This window comes from Myzus persicae, unplaced genomic scaffold (assembly GCF_001856785.1).
Source record: "Myzus persicae strain clone G006 unplaced genomic scaffold, MPER_G0061.0, whole genome shotgun sequence".
Taxonomy (NCBI): Eukaryota; Metazoa; Arthropoda; class Insecta; order Hemiptera; family Aphididae; genus Myzus; species Myzus persicae.
In genome coordinates this window covers 247744-270829 of record NW_019103097.1, presented here as the reverse complement: position 1 = coordinate 270829, position 23086 = coordinate 247744, and the positions used below count along the sequence as shown (strand labels likewise).

The 23086-nt window shown below is 29.6% G+C and overlaps 1 protein-coding gene and 1 long non-coding RNA gene across 8 annotated transcripts; one reads left to right on the top strand and one right to left on the bottom strand.

Annotated features, from left to right (window-relative positions):
* Nucleotides 1-4832: 4832 nt before the first annotated feature.
* Nucleotides 4833-14597, bottom strand: LOC111033774 (S-adenosylmethionine synthase-like). 7 transcript variants are annotated; one of them, XM_022314690.1, is made up of 10 exons: nt 14473-14597; nt 14066-14305; nt 13503-13580; nt 12534-12656; nt 11347-11459; nt 8519-8662; nt 8022-8240; nt 7776-7958; nt 7577-7710; nt 4833-5762 (listed from the first exon to the last, which is right to left on the bottom strand). In XM_022314690.1, exons 2-10 carry the CDS (start codon nt 14196-14198, stop codon nt 5660-5662), a joined length of 1230 nt encoding a protein of 409 aa, XP_022170382.1. In that variant the 5' UTR covers nt 14199-14305; nt 14473-14597; the 3' UTR covers nt 4833-5659. The 7 variants fall into 7 exon arrangements, with proteins under 7 accessions (XP_022170382.1, XP_022170381.1, XP_022170383.1 ...); XM_022314689.1 differs by lacking the exon at nt 11347-11459 and adding an exon at nt 10029-10141; XM_022314691.1 differs by lacking the exon at nt 11347-11459 and adding an exon at nt 10029-10141 and having other exon boundaries at nt 14066-14308; nt 14473-14586.
* Nucleotides 14598-14721: 124 nt separating this feature from the next.
* Nucleotides 14722-16971, top strand: LOC111033779. The gene is made up of 2 exons (XR_002604466.1): nt 14722-15614; nt 16660-16971. It is a non-coding gene; the product is annotated as an uncharacterized LOC111033779 (long non-coding RNA).
* The last annotated feature ends 6115 nt before the right edge of the window (nt 16972-23086 follow it).

Below are 23086 nucleotides of genomic sequence, written 5' to 3'. Positions count from 1 at the left end.
ACAACGCATTGGTTTGTCTGGGTTTAATATTAATATATTATCATATCAACTTATAATGAATTTTGTTAGTTATAGTTAAATGTTATGAATTATTAATATATTGAGTTACGGGCACCCATCTAAGACCTTAATGTAACCTGTGGACCGCTTGGATTTATGTTTCCGGATCCGAAAAATATCACCAATCGTCTAAACCACCCCTGAATATTTATAAAAATAAACCTATACAAATTAAAAGTATTCGTTTTAGCATTATTCAAAAACAGTATTTTAGTTAAAATGATTCGACCATTCGACTTATACGATAATCTAATCAATTATATTCACACATACTTGGCTACTTTATAAACATATATTATTGATGACACGATGACGTTATGCGTAATGTACCATGTACGTATTATAATATATCTACTATAATATAATAATGACACAACTTCATTTCCTTTGTAATTGGGCTTCTTTGTTAACCCAAGAATAAAAATTAATAATACAATTAATGCATAAATATAATAACATGATGTGACTTCTGTACTAGGAAAAAAACACATCACGCGAATAAAGTAATTAAAAGTTATCTTCTTTGGCCAATTCACTTCACTCTGCTCATTTGAATATTAATAAAAAAAACAGAGTACTAACTTTTCGACGGTTTTTCCACGGCCACGAATCCGAAACTGTGGTTCTTTTTTTTATTATACCTGGGTGTACCTATTTCGCTCTCGGCCGCCGATGCGTCTCCATTATCGCGACGATTTCAGGCGGCACTGAAATGGGAGTGCCTTTAATTTGCCACCGACCACCGTATACTTTTCGCAACAGTTCGTGTTCCGCGTCGGACGTAAACAGATTTGTTATATTATCAGACGACAATAATAATAATAAAAATAAGCGACCGCAGGTGCGACGACGCGTCCGACCAGCTACCGTAATGTCGTCAATAGCCGATCAATCTTTACCCGCGAGTTTTACGAGCGTTTATTGCGTTATAAGTTTAACAGAAAACCTAAAAAAAACAGAACAACGGAAAAAATCTAAAAGGTGGAATTTATATGTTATATATGTATTATTACATTATACGGGCGTTGCTTTGTCGTGTGATGAGCACGAAAACGCCTTATCAATCACAATTTATTTCCGCTTGGAAATATTTAAGGACGTCCGTCGTTGATTTTTTTCGGTTTTCACCCGATGATTTAATTTTCCGTGAACTCAATTACTATTGGAACCTGCAAAAACTCACACGACGGGTAATATACTGATATTGTAATATAATTCATATAGGTAGATATCACAGTATCAGTGGCACTAATCCCTATATTAACAGTAGTTAGTATGTGCACGGTAAATGTCTTATAGGTGCCTACCTTTTTAGAAAATGGTGTAGGAAGACCGGTGATGTAGTGACGACATAATCTTTATACCTTCATTACATTTAAGTTTGTCCTATATGCTGTTTTAAATCTTTTATTATTTAAAATTGATATGTATATGGGTAGGTTTATGTAAATGCTTAGGTGTGTTGGTGGTTGATTTTGCCCTACCTGTTGTAAAACAAATGGTTGCCACATAGACTCAGTCTCTGGGTAGGTACTAGTTACCACGGTACAACACAAGACACTGTGAAGAAAAAAATTCTCTCAATCATTTAAAACTATCTATGCTTAAGCGTCGGCGGATTTTTGGATATTTTAATTTTCAACATAGATGCATTTTTGATTAGTGTTATTTCACATACTCGTATCTTGCTTGAAAATATCGAAAATCCCCCGACGCTTAAGCATAGTTAATGTTCTCACCTAAAAGTTAGATAATACTTAAATTCACTCCAATATCAAAACTAACGGCACACTATTCAAACTGGTGAACGAAAATTTGCTATGTCGTAAGTCGGTAAGGCGGAGACAACAAACGCGTGGGTAGCATCCTCTTAAGACTTATCGGTTGCTTCTAGTTGTATAAACCAGCGGTTCTCAAACTGTGGTACGCAAAAAACTACATGTTGGTACGGAAGGCCTTAAGTAACACTGAACCAGATATTTCATCGCTAATATCAAATCCACAAATCCAAGGTTCTCATTGAAAATGTATTATTTAATTCATTCTTTAATTTTTAAACACTAATAAATGTTTATTAATAAATAAATAATAACTATATTGTAATATTTTACTGCATTTTTATTTAAAATAAATGTGTTTAACTATGTAAAGTCTGTATCTTTCTATTTGTAACCATCAGTGGTACGCGACTAATTGATACTATACTTAAGTGGTACGTGAAAAAAAATGTTTGAGAACCGCTGGTATAAACTATATGTATAGTAATAATACTTATAATTCTAGTTGAAATATAGATATTTTCATGAAAAAATAATATTATATTCGTATTTATTAATAAAAATCCCGAAGACATTACAAAACATTAATAATACGATTCTACGAATATTATTCTATAACCGATCTTAAAACCGATACCAACGCCAGAAAAATGAAGCCTAACGTAACGTTAAATTTTTCTTCGTGTGTTTCGATCCTCGCAAAATTGTTAAGGGCTTATAACTGTTCAGCTGTCTTATAGCAATTATATACCTATTATTACATTTGATCGACGTTGTAATAGATACCTACTTTAGTATTTACCCAATTACCCACGTATTTATTATTATTCAAGTGTTATATATAGGTACCACCTATCTACTTAATAATTTAACAAAACATTATTTTAAATGTATTTTAATACTTTTTAGAAGCCATAGCTAAGTTTAACAGCTTTTAAAGCCATTCAAATATTAATTTCTAAAAAATTTGGAATTTATAACATAAACTTCAGTCTTGTAAACTGTTCGCGATTGCGAACTACAAGCTGACTTATCGATGTTTATAGAGAAAAAAATTTAACAATATCAAATGTCTTTAAATAGCTCAAAATAAGTCAAAATATTTTTTAAATATTATCGTCTACATTAAAACAAGCGCATTTATCAGCTTTCTGCCCAAACATAGAAGATATAGAACATGTTTAACGTTTGTACATTTTCAGTAATCGGTCAGTTGTAAAGTAGTAAAAGTAATAATTATTATACTAGTATGTGAAGACCAAGAAAAAAAAGAAAAAAAGGTATTTTTGTACCTATATTGGATCCCTTAACGAATTTCCCGGATACCTACAACGCCACTGTAAGTCTGTATGAATGTATTTAATATTAGATTATCTGATTTCAATGTCCGGTGTAGACAATCAAATTACAAACGTGTTTAGCATATTATAATCAACAAATAACACATTTCAAACTTCAGGAAATCGTCATATGTACATATATATAATATGACTTACACATTGGTCAAACATTACCATACAGTATACACGACTATAGCGTCCATTATAGATATATATACTGTATACACAATCCAAATGGTAGTCCTTTATTAAACGGTTCAATAATTCAATTGTCTTCCTTCGCTGTCAATGTATGTTATTTGTTATACATTGGCTATTTGAATATATTAAATTTTAGGCAAAACATGGCAAAAGCCGTAGGACCACTGTAAAAATACGTTGAAAATGTTTTGTAGACAATAAATTTAAAAATAAATCACAATCGAATATTATACATATAAGACCTAATAGGTACCTTTTTTTCCCCCGTTCAAAAGCCAGGAAATGGTGGGAACCCTTAATTACAATACTGCCACCAGTGACCAGTTCCCGCACATAATATAAGTTATACATAGGTGAGGGCCTCTAAACAACCAGAAAGCTGGCCGACCTTCAGCTAGCCGTCAGCCCAATATTATAGCAGTATCATAATAATAAATAATTAATATGTATGTCGCAATTTGTATTAATTTTTTTGAAAGCGTTGCTTTTACACCAAAATCCAAAAGGGTCCTTCCAAGTTTCTATGGCTAAGTTGCTAGACTTTATTCCGAGGAGTTAGGACAATAATCCATAATAACGGTTTTATATCAAATATAAAGGAGAAAAATATAAAAATATGAAATATTCAGTTTAGCAGTATTATGCATATTAGTTACACTAGGACAAATTTTACAAGTATACAATTATGTTATATTAATCTATTTGTAAGTGCCAAAAAGGCTATATTACCTACAATTATTGATTATTATAATTTTCAAATCATCAAATCCATTACCATGTACTTTTAAACGTACCTACCTAGCGTTATATGATTATTGATTACCATGGGGAATTATCCATTTATCCTGTGCAACAGTGCAACTATATGGTTATAAGTTATAACTGCCAGCCAATATGGTTTAAAAGTTGAGCTGTAGTCAATTCTTGGTTTGATTGGTTGCAACTTGGTTATTACATGATAAAAGAAAACTAATGTTGAATCACAATGCAATTTGATTAACACTAACACAAGACACACAAAGTAGTTATAAATGTGCCTTAAATCGAAAAACAATATTACATACGAATAAACAGGGCTCAAAATTCCATGCATTTACATATTTTTTAGGAAGCTGCGTATTCAAAATCTGATTCAATATAAAGTGATGCTGATAAGCAGATTTTAAAAATAAAAACCGGTGATTATATTGGGCAAAACTCACTGTTTATATAATTTCCATGTAGAAATGATTGTGTTTTCTTAATAACATCAACATAAAATTAAATTATTATTCTTCATCAAAATGTCCTATTTCTTTAGATCAAACTTCATTTACATCAAAATGAATAAATAACGATTTTAACATTAGCGTCTTAAACAATAAATATTACACAAAATGATATAACAAGTACACAATTTTTGTTGGACGTACTTCATTTATGAAATTCAGGTACTGGAAGAAACAAAAATGAGTTTGGAGGGCAGCAACACATTTTATTATGAGCCAATAATCAATATCATTGTAACAAACGAAAATAAGGCGGATCAAATACATGTATGACAAAAAAAAAAACTAATAAATTCACAAAATGTTGATAAAACATTAAAATTATATATAAAAAAAAAAACTATAATTGTTTCAATAAAAATATTTAAATTTAAATCAAGTGAACATAGAAGTAACACAAAATTAATTCATGAACAATGAAGTCTGTATGCTAAATCTAAATGTATGTCTTAAGATTGTGCTAAACTTTGATAAAAAAAAATATGTGGTCAATAATAAATCACTAAGAAAAAAAAATTAAATAAAAAAAGGAGAAGTATATCTTAATATTCATGTACACATACAAAATATATGTACACATATTTTCATGGAATATGATGAGATAATATAATAGTAATTGAATTGGTATTTAGCTTTTATGAAATACACTAAAAAATAGTGATTGATCAAAATTAAAAAGCAACTATGTTCAAATTTTGTTTAACAGACCAAAAAGGTAAATAATTGTGTCTGGTAATGTTTAGACTTCTTATTTACATGATGTAACAGTGACTTATTAATTACAATATTACATTTAAAAATTTTTTTTCTTTTCAAAAAAAATTAATTATAATATTTTTAAAATAAGGGAAACCTATGCAAATACTAATATATTTAATAGTGTATCTTTAATAGTGTAACACTATGAACAGGTGGCAACATTTGATTCGTTAATGTTAAAAAAAAATCATAATAAAAAAATTCTACGCATTTGTTTTTAATCATACACAGTGTGTAAGAAGTCTGCCATTTATCACTCGACCAAAACCTTAGGTTTTTCCCAGGGAAATATGTCACGACCAAAATGTCCATATGTGCTTGTCTTTTGGTAGATTGGGTTTCGTAGATTTAAATCCCTGGAAAATGAAAACATTATATTTAATCATTTAAAATACTATTAATGATTTGAGAACCTATGAAATAATTTCTCTTGGTGAGATATTTTGAGATAGGAAACTAATTAGAATTACAAGAAATAGTTTTGTACCTGCACAATACATTTGTTCTTGATTAGTCACTTTTTCTCAAACTCATTATAGCTTAAGTTAGAAAATAATCACATGACTGCGTGAAAAACATTGTTGAACGAGTTTAAGTCTTTGCCTATAGTAGTGTGTTGTAGTGCAGTGTGTGCAGTTTGTATTTTTTAAAAGTGTTTTTAAAACACTTGATATTTTGATAGCAGGGAAAATATAAGCATATTAATTAAGATGGCAAAGTTTTATAATTTAAATTTGAACTTAATTTATCAGTTTAAATCTTAGATCATATACTATGGATGCACTCAATGCCCAATAACTTAAAGCACATAATATAAACAATCTGTCTCTGACACATGCTTGATGTGTACATGCATGAAGAAAAATGTTGAGTACCTATCTATGTAAATTGATATTTATATATTTAAATATAAACCAACACCTAATTATGCCATGGTTCTCTTCATGTGTGGGCACTTTAACCATCTCCGTCAGACATGTGGCTTATGTGTCCTTCAAATTGTTCACATGGCAAGATAGGTAGGTGCTTTTTCCATAGAATAAGACCTAAGGCTTAAATAATTAATCTTTTTTGAGCTTAGTAAACTATGAATACTAGAATAAGGATACCATGTACATCCTGAAATTGTCTCGAATAAGCTGCACAATTTAACTGTGGTTGCAATAGTTGCTACTTTAACTCTGGTAATATAGAAATTGTATAAATTGTAAAATTATGTATTCATACTTTTACACATATTTCACAAGCATTCTTTTATTAGTATGTTAATTTGACTGGAGATTATATGAGTATAACAATACATATCAGTGCACAACGGTCACACATATTGATACAAGATCAATTTGAACGTTCAAGGTGGGTTCAAACTTTTAATATGTACAATACATGTAGGTAAAATAAAGGGTAGTAAGTTAGATATAGTGATAACGGATCGTTTCTAATTTAATAATTTACACAATATTATAATACTGTATCATGTTTATGAAATAAATCATACATGCATATGTATAATTGTATGAATGCCTAACTTTACTAGCTAAACATATTATAATAGACCAGGTTTTAAAATAATGAATATTTTTTTTTTCAAAACATGAATAGTTCCAATAGTGCATGGTTTAAATTAGCAACCAGTGCGACCTCTGGCGGTTGTTAAACCATGTGAATCTTTGTTTTTTTCATATAATATAAAATGTATTGGAATTTGTGTAGTTGTGTATGCCTAACTACAACTGCTAGATGTTCTGAATGTGAATAAAACTATGGTTTCACAAAACTTTGGTTAAAAAATCAAATGATTTCTGTTTTTATGAATTAAGATTAAGTGTAGTAATTTTAAAATATTAAAATTATTATACTTGTTAAAATGATAAATAAAAATTATAATTAAGTATATTCAATTTGATAAAACTTTAGTAGTCTAGTTTTTGGCAGTATTTATGTTCAAAGTAAACATTTTAATGAAATACAGGTAATATTCGGGGGAGAGTTGAGGAGCTAAGCCCAACACAACCAAGTATATGCCTAATGTTCAATTAGCAAGTGTGCAATACAACAATTTTGAGATTTTAGGCACTAATTTGAGTTAATATTTTGTCAATGCATTTTTATTTTATTTTCTACCACATGCCTATTGTTGTATTACTTTGAACAGACTAAATTTACTAACCTGACTATTCTTCCTGGTCTTAAATCAAAATTATTGTTTACAATTTTCAACAATTCTTTTTGAGATTTAATAGATGTGCCATAGTGGAAAAGTGTAATTGATATTGGCTCTGCTACTCCAATAGCATAAGATACCTTATAACAATAAAAAAAAATAGCTCAGTATAAATTACAATATGTAACATGTTACCAATACATACTTGTACAAGACAACGTTTGCAAAGGCCAGATTTGACTAAAGACTTAGCAACCCAACGAGCAGCATATGCAGCGGATCTATCAACTTTAGTGAAGTCTTTGCCAGAGAATGCACCACCTCCATGAGCTCCCCATCCACCATAAGTATCAACAATAATTTTACGTCCTGTCAAGCCAGCATCACACTAAAAAAAAATCATAGATAACTTAGTGATTTTAGATCTTTAAAACTACTCTAAAAATTTTACTTGAGGACCGCCCATCACAAATTGGCCGCATGGATTGATGTGAAAAACAGTTCTCTCATCAAGATACTGAGAAGGGATCACGGTCTTAACAACTTTAGACATAACTTCTTGTCGTAAGTCTTCTAGGGAAATCTTTTCAGAATGTTGCACAGATATAACAACTGTATGAACTCTTTGTGGAATGCAAGCACCGCCCACCAAACAGTATTCACATGTTACCTATAGACATCAGTTTTCAATATTAATTAATTTATATCATTTATACACAAATTTACTTTTTTCTTAAAATGTATTATAGCACTTAAATATTGTAGCATACCTCTACTCAAAAATAATAAGTATTAAAATTATAGAAGTCTCGGATCAAACAAGTTTAATACAAATTTATCATCATAGTTTAATTAAAAATGATATACCTACATGAAATAATAGGAATATCAGGATTCTAAGACTTATAAAACTAAATTGATATCAAAAAACATTATTTTATTATTCACCTGTGTTTTAGTGTCAGGACGTGCCCACCAGAGTACTCCATTTCTTCGGAGTTCAGCGACTTTTTCATTAAGCTTGTGCGCAAGTACCACTGTTAAAGGCATACATTCTTCTGTTTCATCTGTAGCATAGCCAAACATGAGGCCCTGCAATCCATGAAAAACGTTATCAATTGACTTAGTAAATAATTTTGATAGAAAAGCTAATGCAAATTTGTAAAATGTTCAACAAAACTATAGAACTCAACAGGCGACACCAAATTAATGTTTGTTATAATAAAAAAAATTCTACACTGCTAAATTTTAAATATCTATCAAATCTTTCATCCCAAAAAATGTTATAATTTAAAACTGATTTATTTATTTAATACATTTTAAAATAGTGTTATATTATATATTATAGCAATTATTGGGTTTATCATATTGTTGTAATTGATACTTAACTACAGTATTACATACAATACACAAAGATAAAACAAAATGTTCCAAAATAAAATTAATAGAGTATATTAAGCATTTCTCTACTTAATTCATGTTTACAATTACCACTTGAAATGTTAATTAATAAGATTATTAACAATTAATTGAAAATAACATGATATTTAAAAATCATTAGATTTTTATAGTCAAGATGTTTTTTTGTATATTGTTACATACATATTAGTTCAATTCTTAATTAACCTAATGATGGATGTACACCAATGTAAGTTTATCAGTCAATTTTTTTTATTTCCTGTATATAACATAATATGGAATTACCAATCATAAACTACTTTTTGTCATTGAACTATAATATTTGATTAAATTATAAAATAAATATGGAAAAGTAAAAAATTTAATTAATTTTATAATAGTAACTTTAAAAAAAAGTTAGTAAGTTAGTAATAAGTATTGTATAGTCCTAATATAACAGACTAAACAAAATATTAGGAATTATACATTAGATTCAAAACACAGCATTCCAGCATGCATTTAAAATCAAGTGATATAAAACACAGCATTCTAGCATGCATGTAAAATCAAGTACCATGCAATAAAGACTAAAATTATGAAAAATTAAATAGCAGTAGAATATAAACGTGTAATTTTACCAAAACTGTTACACGTATTATTTTTAGCGTAATCGCATGTCAGTCAAATTTTGCAATGCATTTTATAATAATTTATTAAATTTATAATTTTTTTTTTATTCTTGCAAAAATCACTTTCCCACTAGTCTAACAAGTCAGCAAAAATCTTGAATATTGCCTAACACACATCTGATTTTTAACGTTATGTCTAGACATAATTTATTGCACCATCATCTTCAACAAAAATATAAACGCTACGTATTTTCGCTTGCCTCATTTATTTTAACACATACAAATATTTTTTTGTCAATTGGTCATATTACTCTAATATATATGCCTATTTCATATTGGGTAGTCAGTAAATAAAACACGACAAATAACTAATAAACTAATTAATATTTTTCTAAAACTCTTTAGTTGTTTTCTGTTTTGAAAAAACATACCTGATCACCAGCACCAACCTCCTCAGCAGTCCTGTTGATATGCACACCAGCAGCAATATTTGGAGATTGTTGATCAATAGCAAGCATCACCGAACATGTCTTGTAATCAAAACCTGGCAACCCGATAGCGGGACAACACACAACACATAGCAACAATCAGCAACTTAATTGCAGTTTTATTTTTATTAAACAAAACACTGTTTATTTAATATAATGGTACTAAATATACAAACTATAAAAAACCTAAACTCTTATTTAGAACAAGTATTAATAAATTTGCTTTACATCAATTACTAGTCTTTTCTAACTAAACAGTGACATATTTCATAAATTATAAGCTTATAATTTCTTGTATTGATTTTAATAGGAGGTAGCTACAGTATCCTAAACTCACTTAAAAATTTCTGTCCAGAAACAGTACATTTTTAATTAATTAAAAACAAACATAATAGATATATATCATTAAGTTTTCAATATCTGTTTATTTAAATCCAAAACTACCCACAAATACTCAAACAATCTTTCACATCTTGTTGACAATAAAATAAATTGACTATACAGAATAACCACACAGTTCAAAAATGTGTTCATGTATAGAAAAATGAGATACACTATTGTTCATTATACCTCCCACAAATTCATAGGTACAGTAAACTATTGAATTTCTTTGATCGATAGTTAAACAATCAACAATGAGCTTAACTAATGACATTTTTTTTTCATGCAATAAGCAGATAATGTTTATTTTATTTTTATATGGAACCCTGTTTCTTATTTTTACATGCAAGAATAAAAAACATTATTGTTAAAGGCAGTATACATATTAGTTATTAATTATTGATGCAACCCAATTGAATTTAAAACATTTTTCATTCATATCCACCAACAATAAAACATATTACTTTCATACTCTTATTATTTGGAAACACATATTGAAAGTAATATTTATTAACTTGAAACAATTATCGCATGTAATAAAAGCGCATATTAGACTATTTTAAAAGAAATTCAATGAAATTTAATTTAATTTACTTAATAAATCTGATATGTATATTATAACCAACTTTTTGATACATAAGCACTTAAAATACATTAAAAAATATATCACGAAAACCACTTACCTCACATATCAAAAAATGTAAAAAAAAGCAATGTAATGGATACTTTTAATATTCTCAATTATAATGTTGAATCGTAAAAATTCCAATGATATGATAAAATCCCAAAAATACAAAAGCTGATCTCGTAAAATATGACAATCACAACATTTTTGGCCACTCATTTAACCCCCAAAACCAATGTTTTGTAGATACCCTACCTGATCCCCAGCCCCAATTGCATCTTCAATTTTGTTAACGTGTACACCATCCGCAATATTAGATGACTGTTCATCAACTGAGACGAGAACATTGCATGTCTTGTAGTCAAACCCTGTTGGTGGTATATGTATATTTATATGACTTAGGATATAATTATGGGACTTAGACCTAACTGAATTTTGTTTTATGATGTAAATAGGATATTTGTATTTGTGGTATAGGATAAGCAGCCACCTTACCTTAATTATAAATATGAACAAGTAAAGCTCATAAAAAATGAATGAAAATATTATCATTTTAAAATCATAAAGCAAGTATACATAATTTATAGTAAGAGCAGGCAATAAAAAAATAAATTTAGGAATATCAAGATGAAACTTAGGTATTATATTAACAGTGTTAAATACTTTTAACACAGTCTTTTCTAAATAATAAACCCGGCTTAATGTACATTTTCTTTTAAATGAATACTACAAAGCTGTATTTAGGTATTATCTAATATACACAATAATTTCAAGTGATAGCAAAACCATATGTAATCTTAGTAAAGCATAAACAACCAAAATAAAAATTTAATTTTATGAAATAGAATGTAGTATTTTTCTAAAGACAGTTCAAATAGTGCAAAATATTAATTTTGTTACTTAAAAATCAATATTACTTGCAAATGGATAATATTTAATAATATTAAATAGGATGGAAGTTATGAGATACCCTTTACTACACGTATCATTTTTAAGTTAATGTGGCATTTTAAATGTTATCAATAAATAAATAATTGAATATGATTTGAGGATTTAAAGTTCTTTAGCCATAATTAAATACTATTTTTACTACAAGTTAAATTTGCTCATAAATATTAATCATACAATTTTAATTAACAACCTATTCAAATAATAAGAATACTTGCCGGATTACTTATCTACATTGAAGTTTTCATACATTTATTATCTAATTGTATAATTTAATTCAAACTTGTTTAGTAATCGTACGATTTGTAATCCTGCCCTATTGACTTTGTAATTGATTAGTCACATTTAATGATAAATAATACCATCTAATTTGGCACCTATCGGTCCCATTAAAAATGTACTTGTTATAAATAATTTCAGAAAAAAATTAATTCCCGGATGGTTGTTACTAAAAAATTTACCTAGGATATTAGTATATTATAACAAATAATTACCTTTTGATGAATCATCGTAGCCTATATGTTTAATTGTGTCTCGAACTACTCTTTGATAATCAACATTGGCTTTGGATGTTATTTCTCCACAAAGTAAAACCATTCCAGTTTTGGTAACAGTTTCTAAAACAAATTTTATTTTAATTTTTAATTTTTTTTTTTTTTGAATATATACAATCTGTAATAATAGTTACAATGAGCATATGAGCGTTAATATAAGTTTGCTGTGAATGTGTGAGGGTAGCAGCTACCCAGCAGTAACATAGACTTATTTTAATTTAATCATAAAATAAATCAAATTATAATGAATTCTTGTATGGATATAAAAAAAATGGGTTAAAAATAGAAATTATATTTTTACTATTACATATTTCTTAATTAATATAAGTTCTTCATTTTATACATAAGGTTCTATTAGGTACCATTATAATTGACTAGGTAGTATCTAGGTGCATAGCCAGGGGGAGGTATTATGGGTAATAAATTACCCTCCCTCCCCCCAATTGGCTGTATAATCCAAAAATATATTAAGATGTTGTGTGAACAACCATCCCTTCAAATTGTATTTAAATATTAAATTTTAAAAACTACCCTTTAAAAAGTATTAAATAACAGAATATTTTCTAAGCATGCATAATTTGCTATAAATAGATGATATGAAATTGTGCACCAAAAGAATATTTATTTTTTATTGGATTTTACCAAACAATATAAAATTATAAACATCCAATTGTCAGTATTTAAATAAATTTTCAGTTTAAGGAATACATTTTTTTGGTGGGAATTTGAAAAATTAGTATTTTATAGGTTATGGCATAACTATAAATATTCCATATCAAATATAACCTTAAAAAAATTACGGTAATGATAAAAAGTTGTAGGTCTAATATATATTTTAATGTAAATATTGATACAAAACATTAATGCGGTAAAAACATGATAAAAAATTAAAATAATAATAAAACTCACCACAAGCCACTTTTGCGTCGGGATCTTGTTCCAGATGTGCATCCAAAATAGCATCACTAATCTGATCGCACATTTTATCTAGAAGAAAAAAATCACAGTACCAATATATTAACATACATTTTTCGTTCGACAAGAGACGTCTTTCAGAATAGGAAATTAAAGATATTAGGAATTTCGTTTTTTACTTCGTACGGTATCATTGGGGTTGCCTCTTATCACCGGGAGTTTTATCTGAGAAATATGAATAATCGATGCAGGCCGATCGTCGATAATTAACATACATGAAATATGCGCCGAATATAAACAGCAGACGGTTGAGGAAACATTATACCGTAAACCAGAAAAATTCAAATTGGCTATCGGAAACGACGCAATACCGTAAAGCGATTAACGATGATAGTACGCCTCGGACCTCTAACAAAAACACGTGTTCGGCGAATGTATGCAAAAAAGTTTAAAATGGGGAAAAAACACAGATAAAAACCACACTAACGCAGCCGAATGAGCAGGTGTGTATGTGATCAATGATCATAGGGTTAGGTCTATTATATCGATCGTCTTACCGGGGTGTCCTTCTCCGACGGATTCGGAAGTGAACAGGAACATCTCACCGTCCGGGCTCTCTGGCGGAAGTCCACCGTTTCCGTGTCCGTTGGCGAATCCATTGGTGTGCGCGTATTTCTTTTCTTCGGGCATGGCGACTTTGGCTGAGGTGGTATGAGTTGTTGCAGTGCTGCGCTACTGGAACTGTCGGGCGTTTGCTTTGGCCACTGCGACGTTTTCCGTTACCAAGAGTTCGACGTCTGCTGGAACGCAAAAAAAAAAATCGGAACGTTAATATCGTTGCAATTGTCGGCGAGTCATTAACTACTGGACACGATGATAAAATGATTAATATTAAAATAAGGAAGGAAAAACAACAATAATAATGAATTATAATAACTGTTAATAAGAGTAAATAACTACGGACGGCAGCGGTTCGTGTTTAAAGTGGTTCTGCTGCTTCTGTTGCTGCTAATATCGCTAAAGCGGCACAGCCCTGTAAGCTTCAATCGGCTTGTACGGCTGCCAAGTGCGGAAAGAACGATTCGTCCAGAGATGGCCGATACGGAACGGCACAAAACGCGCCGGAACAGTGTTGCCAACGGGAGCGCGTCACCGTGCCGATTACCGGCCGAACGGAACGCCTACCCACCCCACCGAGCCATCCATAGCAATAGCAATACAGCAAGACTGAAGACAACCGCCGCGTGACCAACAGAAGTGGCGGCGGCGCACACGTGTGGACGGCGACGACCGATTGGCGATTACAAAAAAATTGAAAATAACAATAAACACAATGCGTTCGTCTCATACTTTGATACTTTATATATACTATATACACACCTATACACTTTTATTGTTATATTATAGACTATAGTGTGAATATATTTAAATGTATAATATGTATAATTCATAAATTATTATGTAGATCGTTATCATTTATCGTCATAATACGTGGATTTCTACTATTCCATTGTATTCCCAGGGATACGGATCGGCGGCGGCCGGATGCGTATTTTTACACGCGCACGCGTTTGTACGTTTCCGGGTTTATTTTTGTGTACATATTCGAGACGGCTCCGCCGCCGCCTCTATTATTATAACGACAATAAAATAATAATAATAATTACAAACGTAAATTGTTTTATCTCCAATATTGTCGAAGGACCGCGTTGGTATTATATTACCCGGCGATCACTATTATATTACTATAATGAAATATAATATTATTATCGTGCCGCAGACGTAATTCTACGTCAGGTTTATTTTTATCGCTGCTCCGACAGGTGGTGGCCGATTGATAAAATATGAAAGACGCACGAGTATGCGATATTGATATCGATTTCCGAGACGCGAAAACTTGTTCGGGACCATAGATAATAAAGATCTTTATTATCTATGCTCGGGACAAGTTTAAGTTTTTAAAACTGTGTACCACGATAATTTATACAGCCACGGTAATCTTTTACAATCATGAAAAATAAAATATGGAATATTATGGAAGACGTATATGGTATATCTACATATTACATGCATAAATTCGGTTTTTTACTGCGGAAAAGCCGTGCTGTAAGTATTAATTTAAACTCAATTTTTTTTTTACCAAATTTCATCCATTGGAATTGTTAACAGTCTTATACCTACTCTTATATGGCCTTGACTAGATGTCTATAATATATACTAGGGTATTTTATTACTTTACTTTACTTTTAAAATTTTTTTTTTAAACCTAATTAATTGTAGTTGGTTAACCTGAAAACGATGGTGAAGTCAGAATTTGGCGGTCGGACTTCGAAGGTAGATTAGGTTTCGGTAGGTTTCTAACCCTTCGATAGGTTTCGATGTTATGGTGGATGGAAGTTTGACGAAAACGGTATTGGTGCCTAGCGATTGGCGTAGCTAATAGCTCAATAAATTATAATATTCGCTCTTACCTTTGCCATCGATCAATAATTACTGCAGTAGTATAGGTTTTGAACATATTACATAGTAAAGATCATTGGTCAGATTGTCATAACTCATAAGTCATAATATTTATTATTTATAATTTGTTCAATCGAAATATATAATATTATAATCTGAACGACTCACGATTAAATTTAACAGACATAAGCTGTTCATCTTTACCAGTGGTTTTCAACCTTTTTTCGATCGCGACCCCCATTTTTTATTTTTTTGTACTGCGACCCACTTCAAAAAAAAATGTTGTTTTATTCATCATATTTTTAAATAAAATGGAAAAATCATTTCATCTATTATTTTTGGCGACCCCCAAACCAATCATTCGCGACCCCCAGGTTGAAAAGCACTGATCTATACCACCACGGTCCACGGTACTCTGTTTATCTCATTTCACTTATTACATTGCAAAAAAGTCTGATTGCACCATCGTTCTTAACCTGCTGAAGTAAATGAGTTTTTAAAAAACACATCAATATTAGTTATAGGTGGAGTAAACCAGAGACCAGATGCGTGGATGCAAAATAGCAAACTTCATTAGGCCGCATATAACTTCGAAATTAAGTCCGACCGCCAAATTCTGCCTTCACTATCGTTTTCAGTTTTTATAACTAATTATGTATACTCAATTTACATATTATAAAATCATTTTTAGTTTACAAGATTATGCACAATGTAATCAGTCGTTGTGCAACACTCATGTATCAATGTATCATGGAGTATTGTTTTTGTATTGTGTTTGGTTCAAGGATTTTCTCAACTAATAGGGGCTGGATTTGATGGACCTAATAGAACTAAAAAACGACAAAAAAAGAACCGCTCAAATGATTTAGAATTTTGGAAGAGGTCACTTTTTATTCCGTACTTGGATTTTTTCATATCCTCGTTATAGCACGCAGACTTTAAGATGAAAAGATCCAAAGCGACTTGTATACTGATTTAAAATACAAAATTTGTACCTAATGTATCATGTTTTTATATTTTTTATTTACTTCGAAAGTTGTAATTAAAGATCATGAAATAGATAAACAGTTTGACATGTGCAGAAATTTAAAAATACACTTAAAAAATAACACTAAACATGTTTTGATAATTGCCTACCCCCCCCCCNCCCCCCCCCCCCCCCCCTGATGAAATTTCTAGGTATGCCTTTGGGAACTTGTACTCGTATAGTTGTATCTGTCATTTGCACAAGTGCGTGGACTGTAGTACTACTACGATAATATTATTGTAGCTATATGGTTAGATACACAGCCTGCAGCTGACAACTGTAACTTATAGGCTGCAGTCGGCGTAATCGACAGTTGTTACTATTTATAGTTAAAAACAAAATTTATTTTTACTTTTTTGTGGTTAGTGTTGACTCATTATTATTTATTCCTATGTGAAAACTGAAAAGCCATTTGCGAACTTGATATTCTTTACAGTTTACTTTATTATTTTATAACTGCAGTGGCGTCATTTGGGGGGATGCAAAGTGGGCAATCTGATTTTAAAAGCAGACCGTCGGGTCGGTGATCAGTTTTTTTTGTTTAACCATTATTATATTTTATTAGCTTAAAAACATGACTATTTTTCTAATACTTGAAAAAATTATTATTTTGTGTAATGTACTATAAGAAATTATTGTCACACAATGTCAAGCGATCAAAGCAAGAAGAAAAAATTTTGAGTCGAAAAATTGATAGGTCTACGCATGAATTGCTGTTAGGGCGGCCCTAACGGGGATTGTATTATATGACGTATATCTAAATGTATAATAAATTAATAGCTAATATTATTATCTATGGACTATGGTTTTCGTGTAGACTTTTTTAAATAAAAAAAAGATATACCTATATTATGCGTATGAATGTAAATATTGGTATAGCCGTATAGGTTTTATCTGTTCGGAATGTATAGCAATAATGCAATATAGTCTTATTTCGTGGAAGCTGTTTAAATTAATGACTCTAACGAAGTATAATGTATTCGTAGGCCACAATTATTTAATTTAGGTACATTTTCAGATTTAAAACTATATAATAATATAATAATTGTAATTTGAGTTTTTTATTAGAAAATAATTATATTATAATATGTAAGTATCTAAATGGTTATATACTTATATATTTACTGTACCTATATACGATTTATAAATTTAAAAAATAATCACCCAACAATTTAATTACTCTAATTGTCTATTAAAATGTGTTCGTAATATAGACGTTAGTTGTTACTAAATAAATCAGAATAAACACAAATTATTATCACATACCGGCAATGAGCCGGGTAGAACGGACCTCTTTCACCAATTACCTTAATTATACACCGAATATAACACGTGGATTTGAGCATTACGGCTGCCGTAATACGGCAATATCCTTACACATTTCTATAACATTTACGTATACTATACAACACTTGATCTAAAATCGACACGGGTCACCATATCTTCGTGGATATAGTTGACCCGGAAACCCTCCTCATTTCACTACGTCATGGTCAAAGTGGCCACTTAATAATACCCACGTACTTTATATGAATATATATATAATGCTGTTTATTTTAATTATTATAACAATTAAGATTTGTATAAAAATATAGGGTGTATCCAGTGCTCGACTTGGAAAAATTAAAGTAGGGGGACTCTGTTTACATTTTTTTTTTAAAGAGTCCCCGTGACTTGTTAAACGTTATAAGGCAGTGGGGGGGGGCTATGCCCCCATACCTCCTAATACCACTATTTAAGTCATATCAAAAATATGTATAAATAATCAATTTAAAAAAAATACAAATACATATTAGGTAATATAATAGGTATTTAGTAACTACTGTATATATTATATTAAAGTTACAAATAATATCAAACTCAAAATGATAATAAAATTAAATAAATGAATAGCTTAGTAATAATTAGTTAATATTAGCCACCTTATAGATCTGTGGTTATGAAATAATATATGAGACAAATTATGATGGTATCTCACTCTTTTTGATAAAAATGTAGAATAATATAGCGTCCTATGAGTTCCCTTTAAAAATAATAGTAGGGATACTCTAAAATTTCTGAAAAATTAGTTGGGGTAATCTGCCCCCCTGCGTCCACTCCCAAGCGAGCACTGGGTGTATCTTCTGTCATTATGTCGTGAAGCGTGCAGGATTTAAGTGACAATGGATCAACTGTAATGTGAAAAATGAAAAAAGACAATTGAGTATGGGATATTTTTATTACGTTTTTAAGCATTAGGTAAACATTATACAAACAGAAAAATAAACTAAAATTTATGAAATAGTATCAAATATTTTTTAAATGGATTCCAATAAAACATAATGAAACTTTTTATGTATGCTTCATATAAATATAGATTTGAAGTTTTAGTTAATATTATTGTTAAACAAATTATTTAGCTCTAGTTATAGTTATTTAAATTATAACTAGGTATACCTACGTATATAGGAACTATATTAGCTACGAATTTACTAAACTCATTTAACCCTCCCTCCCCTCAATTGAATTTTTTTCCCTAATAAATGTATTATTATTTATTTATATACGAAAACTGAAAAACACTTACTTTATTTGATACTCACCCCCCCCCCCCTCCGCAATAATTTCATAATAGTGGTTACGTTATTAACTAAACTTAATATAGAGAGGTTAATTAATTAATAATTAGTAATACATTAAGTAGATAACGAACTAAATTGTTGGTCCTATGATGTTGTAAAAAGGTTGATTTTCAAAAAAAAAACACTTAAGCTACAGAATTTATTAAAAAATAAAGTTGATTTTGTTATTAGTACAATGGTACAAAACCACGTGCTTAAACATTTTAAAATTGCCGTCAAAAAATTACATGTTAAAAATAAATAACTAATTATTTTTATTTTTTTGAAATTTATATTATTGATAAATAATCACAAAAAACACGCTTATACATTATACAATGACATAATTGTCACATGCTGTAAACAAATAATTTTGAAAAATTGGTTGCTGCGGTAGGTCTCATAGTATGTATTATTTATTTTTATTTTTATTATTATTCGCATTTTACTATTAAAACATGGCGTTAACAATAATTTACATATACAAAAAATATAATGAATGTGTTTTCTACGAAACCCGTATTGGCGTGTTTAGTCTAAATCAATTTTTTGAGAATCATCAGTATACTCATATTATATTATATTGAATTTAAACTCTACACAAAAAACGTATAAACTAACGGTTATTGACACTGAATTATCGTACAGTTATTATTGTGATGATTTTTTAAATTTTTTTTAGTTTTTGTACTCATATAATAAAATCGACTCTTCATCAATTCAACAACTATAACGGAGTATGTACATTGTACATACTTACTATTTATGGTGTGATTTGTAGCGCAACGGGAACCAATATATTGATTATGATATGTTGGCAAGTCAATATACAACTGTGTATTAATTAAGTATGTATTATGTATAGGTACATTAAAATATAAAAATATATGTATAGGTACTTATATGCAGCAAACTGTCATTGCCTATACACACGGCATACATAATATTATATATTTATATACCTTCGTGACTTCGTCTGTACGGTAGAAAGTCGTTTATAAAATTCAATAAAAAACTTCTAAATTAACAATTAAATTTTTTAATTAACTGGAGGACAACCTCCTTCAGCTGGGGTATAGATAATGGTATATGCATTATATGTGTGAAGAAGATGTAATAAGTAAAGTATAAAGGCGATTTTTAAGATCAATCTATATACAATTTGTTTTCTATTAAATGAATATACTACATACTTTCATATGAAATTGTGTAAAAATTGGAATTTTGAAATGGATATACGCATAATAATGTAACATATATGACTGTTTTATTCCAACATTTAACATATCCGTTAAGTCAATATGGTACTCTTGAAAATGCCCGATTCGGCTCGTACCTACTTGTTTGAATGAGGTCTACATCAAGTAGAAATTGGAGATGCTATAGAGTTTAGGTGAAATGGCTACGATAAGAGCCATATAATATAAGCAGTGCTCATTTTTTAAATTCTACCGATTCACGCATATATGATGAATAGTCGATTTTAGGGTCAAATTTTATACATGTAAATTCAGTCGGTTATTTATTTTTACCTTGCGAAAATCAATATTAACTTCACTGATATTAAATGAATGTATATAGATTCTACTGATATTAATAATAATAAAAAGTATTAGATACAATTGCAAAATTTCTAAAACTATTTAAAAAATATTGATATTACAATAAATATTAATTAATTAAAACTACAAATTTGCCAACTATGATTAATGATTATAAATTATAATAGTTAGGGAAAATTTAGTATTACTGACTTCTGTACTATATAAGCATTATCAGAACTGAACTTACATTTTATATTTTACAAATGTATAATATATTAGGTATCTACTATCATAATCTACATGATAATGATCAAAAATCAAACATTTAAGTAATAAAAAATCCTGTGACATTGAACGCGTTGCGTAATTCGTTTAGGCCTTCAATACGAAGGATAATGTGTGTTTTATTATAATCAATTTTAGTTATAACTTAAAATTGAAGAATTCAATTTAAAAAATAGTAATAAGATTGGTCAACATGTAAGATATTGGAGGAGTTTAAGTTTATTTTATCTGGTCAAAAAATAGAACTAGCGGAATGTTACAATCACCCGCTAGGTTAGTTCTCCTAAAAAAATTTAGCTCCCTCCCCTTAATTCTATTTTTTTTTTAATACAAAGTACACATTTTATTCATATAAATGAAAATTGTTGGAGATTATGAAAAAATAGAGCTTATAAAACCATTAAGCCCATCAAAACAGGTTTATCATCAAGCTCTGCTTAAGCAGGTAGGTATATAGCTACTACATACGTGCTATACACGTGAACAGATTATTATTACAGGGTGTTTCAGATTTCATGTTTCGAGAAGAGTGGGTCATATGAAAGTGTTTGGAATTAATTCAAGTGACCGGAAAAAATGGCCCTCGATGGGTGAACATAATATTTTATAATCATTGATCGGAAAATGTAATAAATTATTTGATGTGATGTTGTAAAGTACCTACTACCTACCAGTATTCGAGTAAAAGTATTTGAGTTTAAGTATTCGAATACGTATCATTTAAATACATTTATAATATATGTACCTACTTGAAATAGTACTTTAAATACTTATAAAAATCTGTTATACTATCTGTACCTATCTATATTTGAATACTTTTAAAAAGTGTCTGTTACAACACTGAATTTGTTAGATGTGGCGTGTGCAGCACCGCAATAAAGCCTATAACTACCTACTACAATTGATTATAAATACTACATCTATAATCAATACTACTACCAAGTATATTATACTTGTACCTATTGTATGGGTACGTAGTACTACAATATGACTAAAATATACCTACTGCGTAAAAAAAACAACGATTCATGACGCGCTGACCTGTACGAGTATGGCGTGAAATGATTATCTTGTAGAATATTAATATTCGACAATACTTCAAATCATAATTTTTTATTGCGAACGAGATGATGTATCGTGTATGAGAGGCTTCTCGGAAATATATGATTGGAAATCGAGTATAGAAGAGTAGGAAAAAGTTTAACAATTGCCTGATGCAAAAACATGATGCGCTAAACGAAAAATTATAGCGGACTTATGAAAAGTATATTCATTATTACTTAATAGGTAGGTCTTTGCACGTGTTGCTATGCGTATACGATAATATTGATAAATCATATTTAAAACTGACTTTTTCGAAATTCGATTGCAATTTAATAATATGTATTAAACGTAATAAAATGTAAAATATGAACGATTGCTGTATATTTATAAGTGATAAAATTTTTTTTTAATGATACATGTAATTCGCAATACTATATTATGATATAACATGGTTACGAGTTTATGACATGCAATCAATATAAGTAACCGGGATATGCATATAAAAAAATATTTCCCTCAAATACATGGAATGCGAGAATATTATTATAAAGGTATTATAGCTTATAGGTACTCTCAAATAAAAGATAACATCGGGCTCCGAGTCCTGAAATATAATAT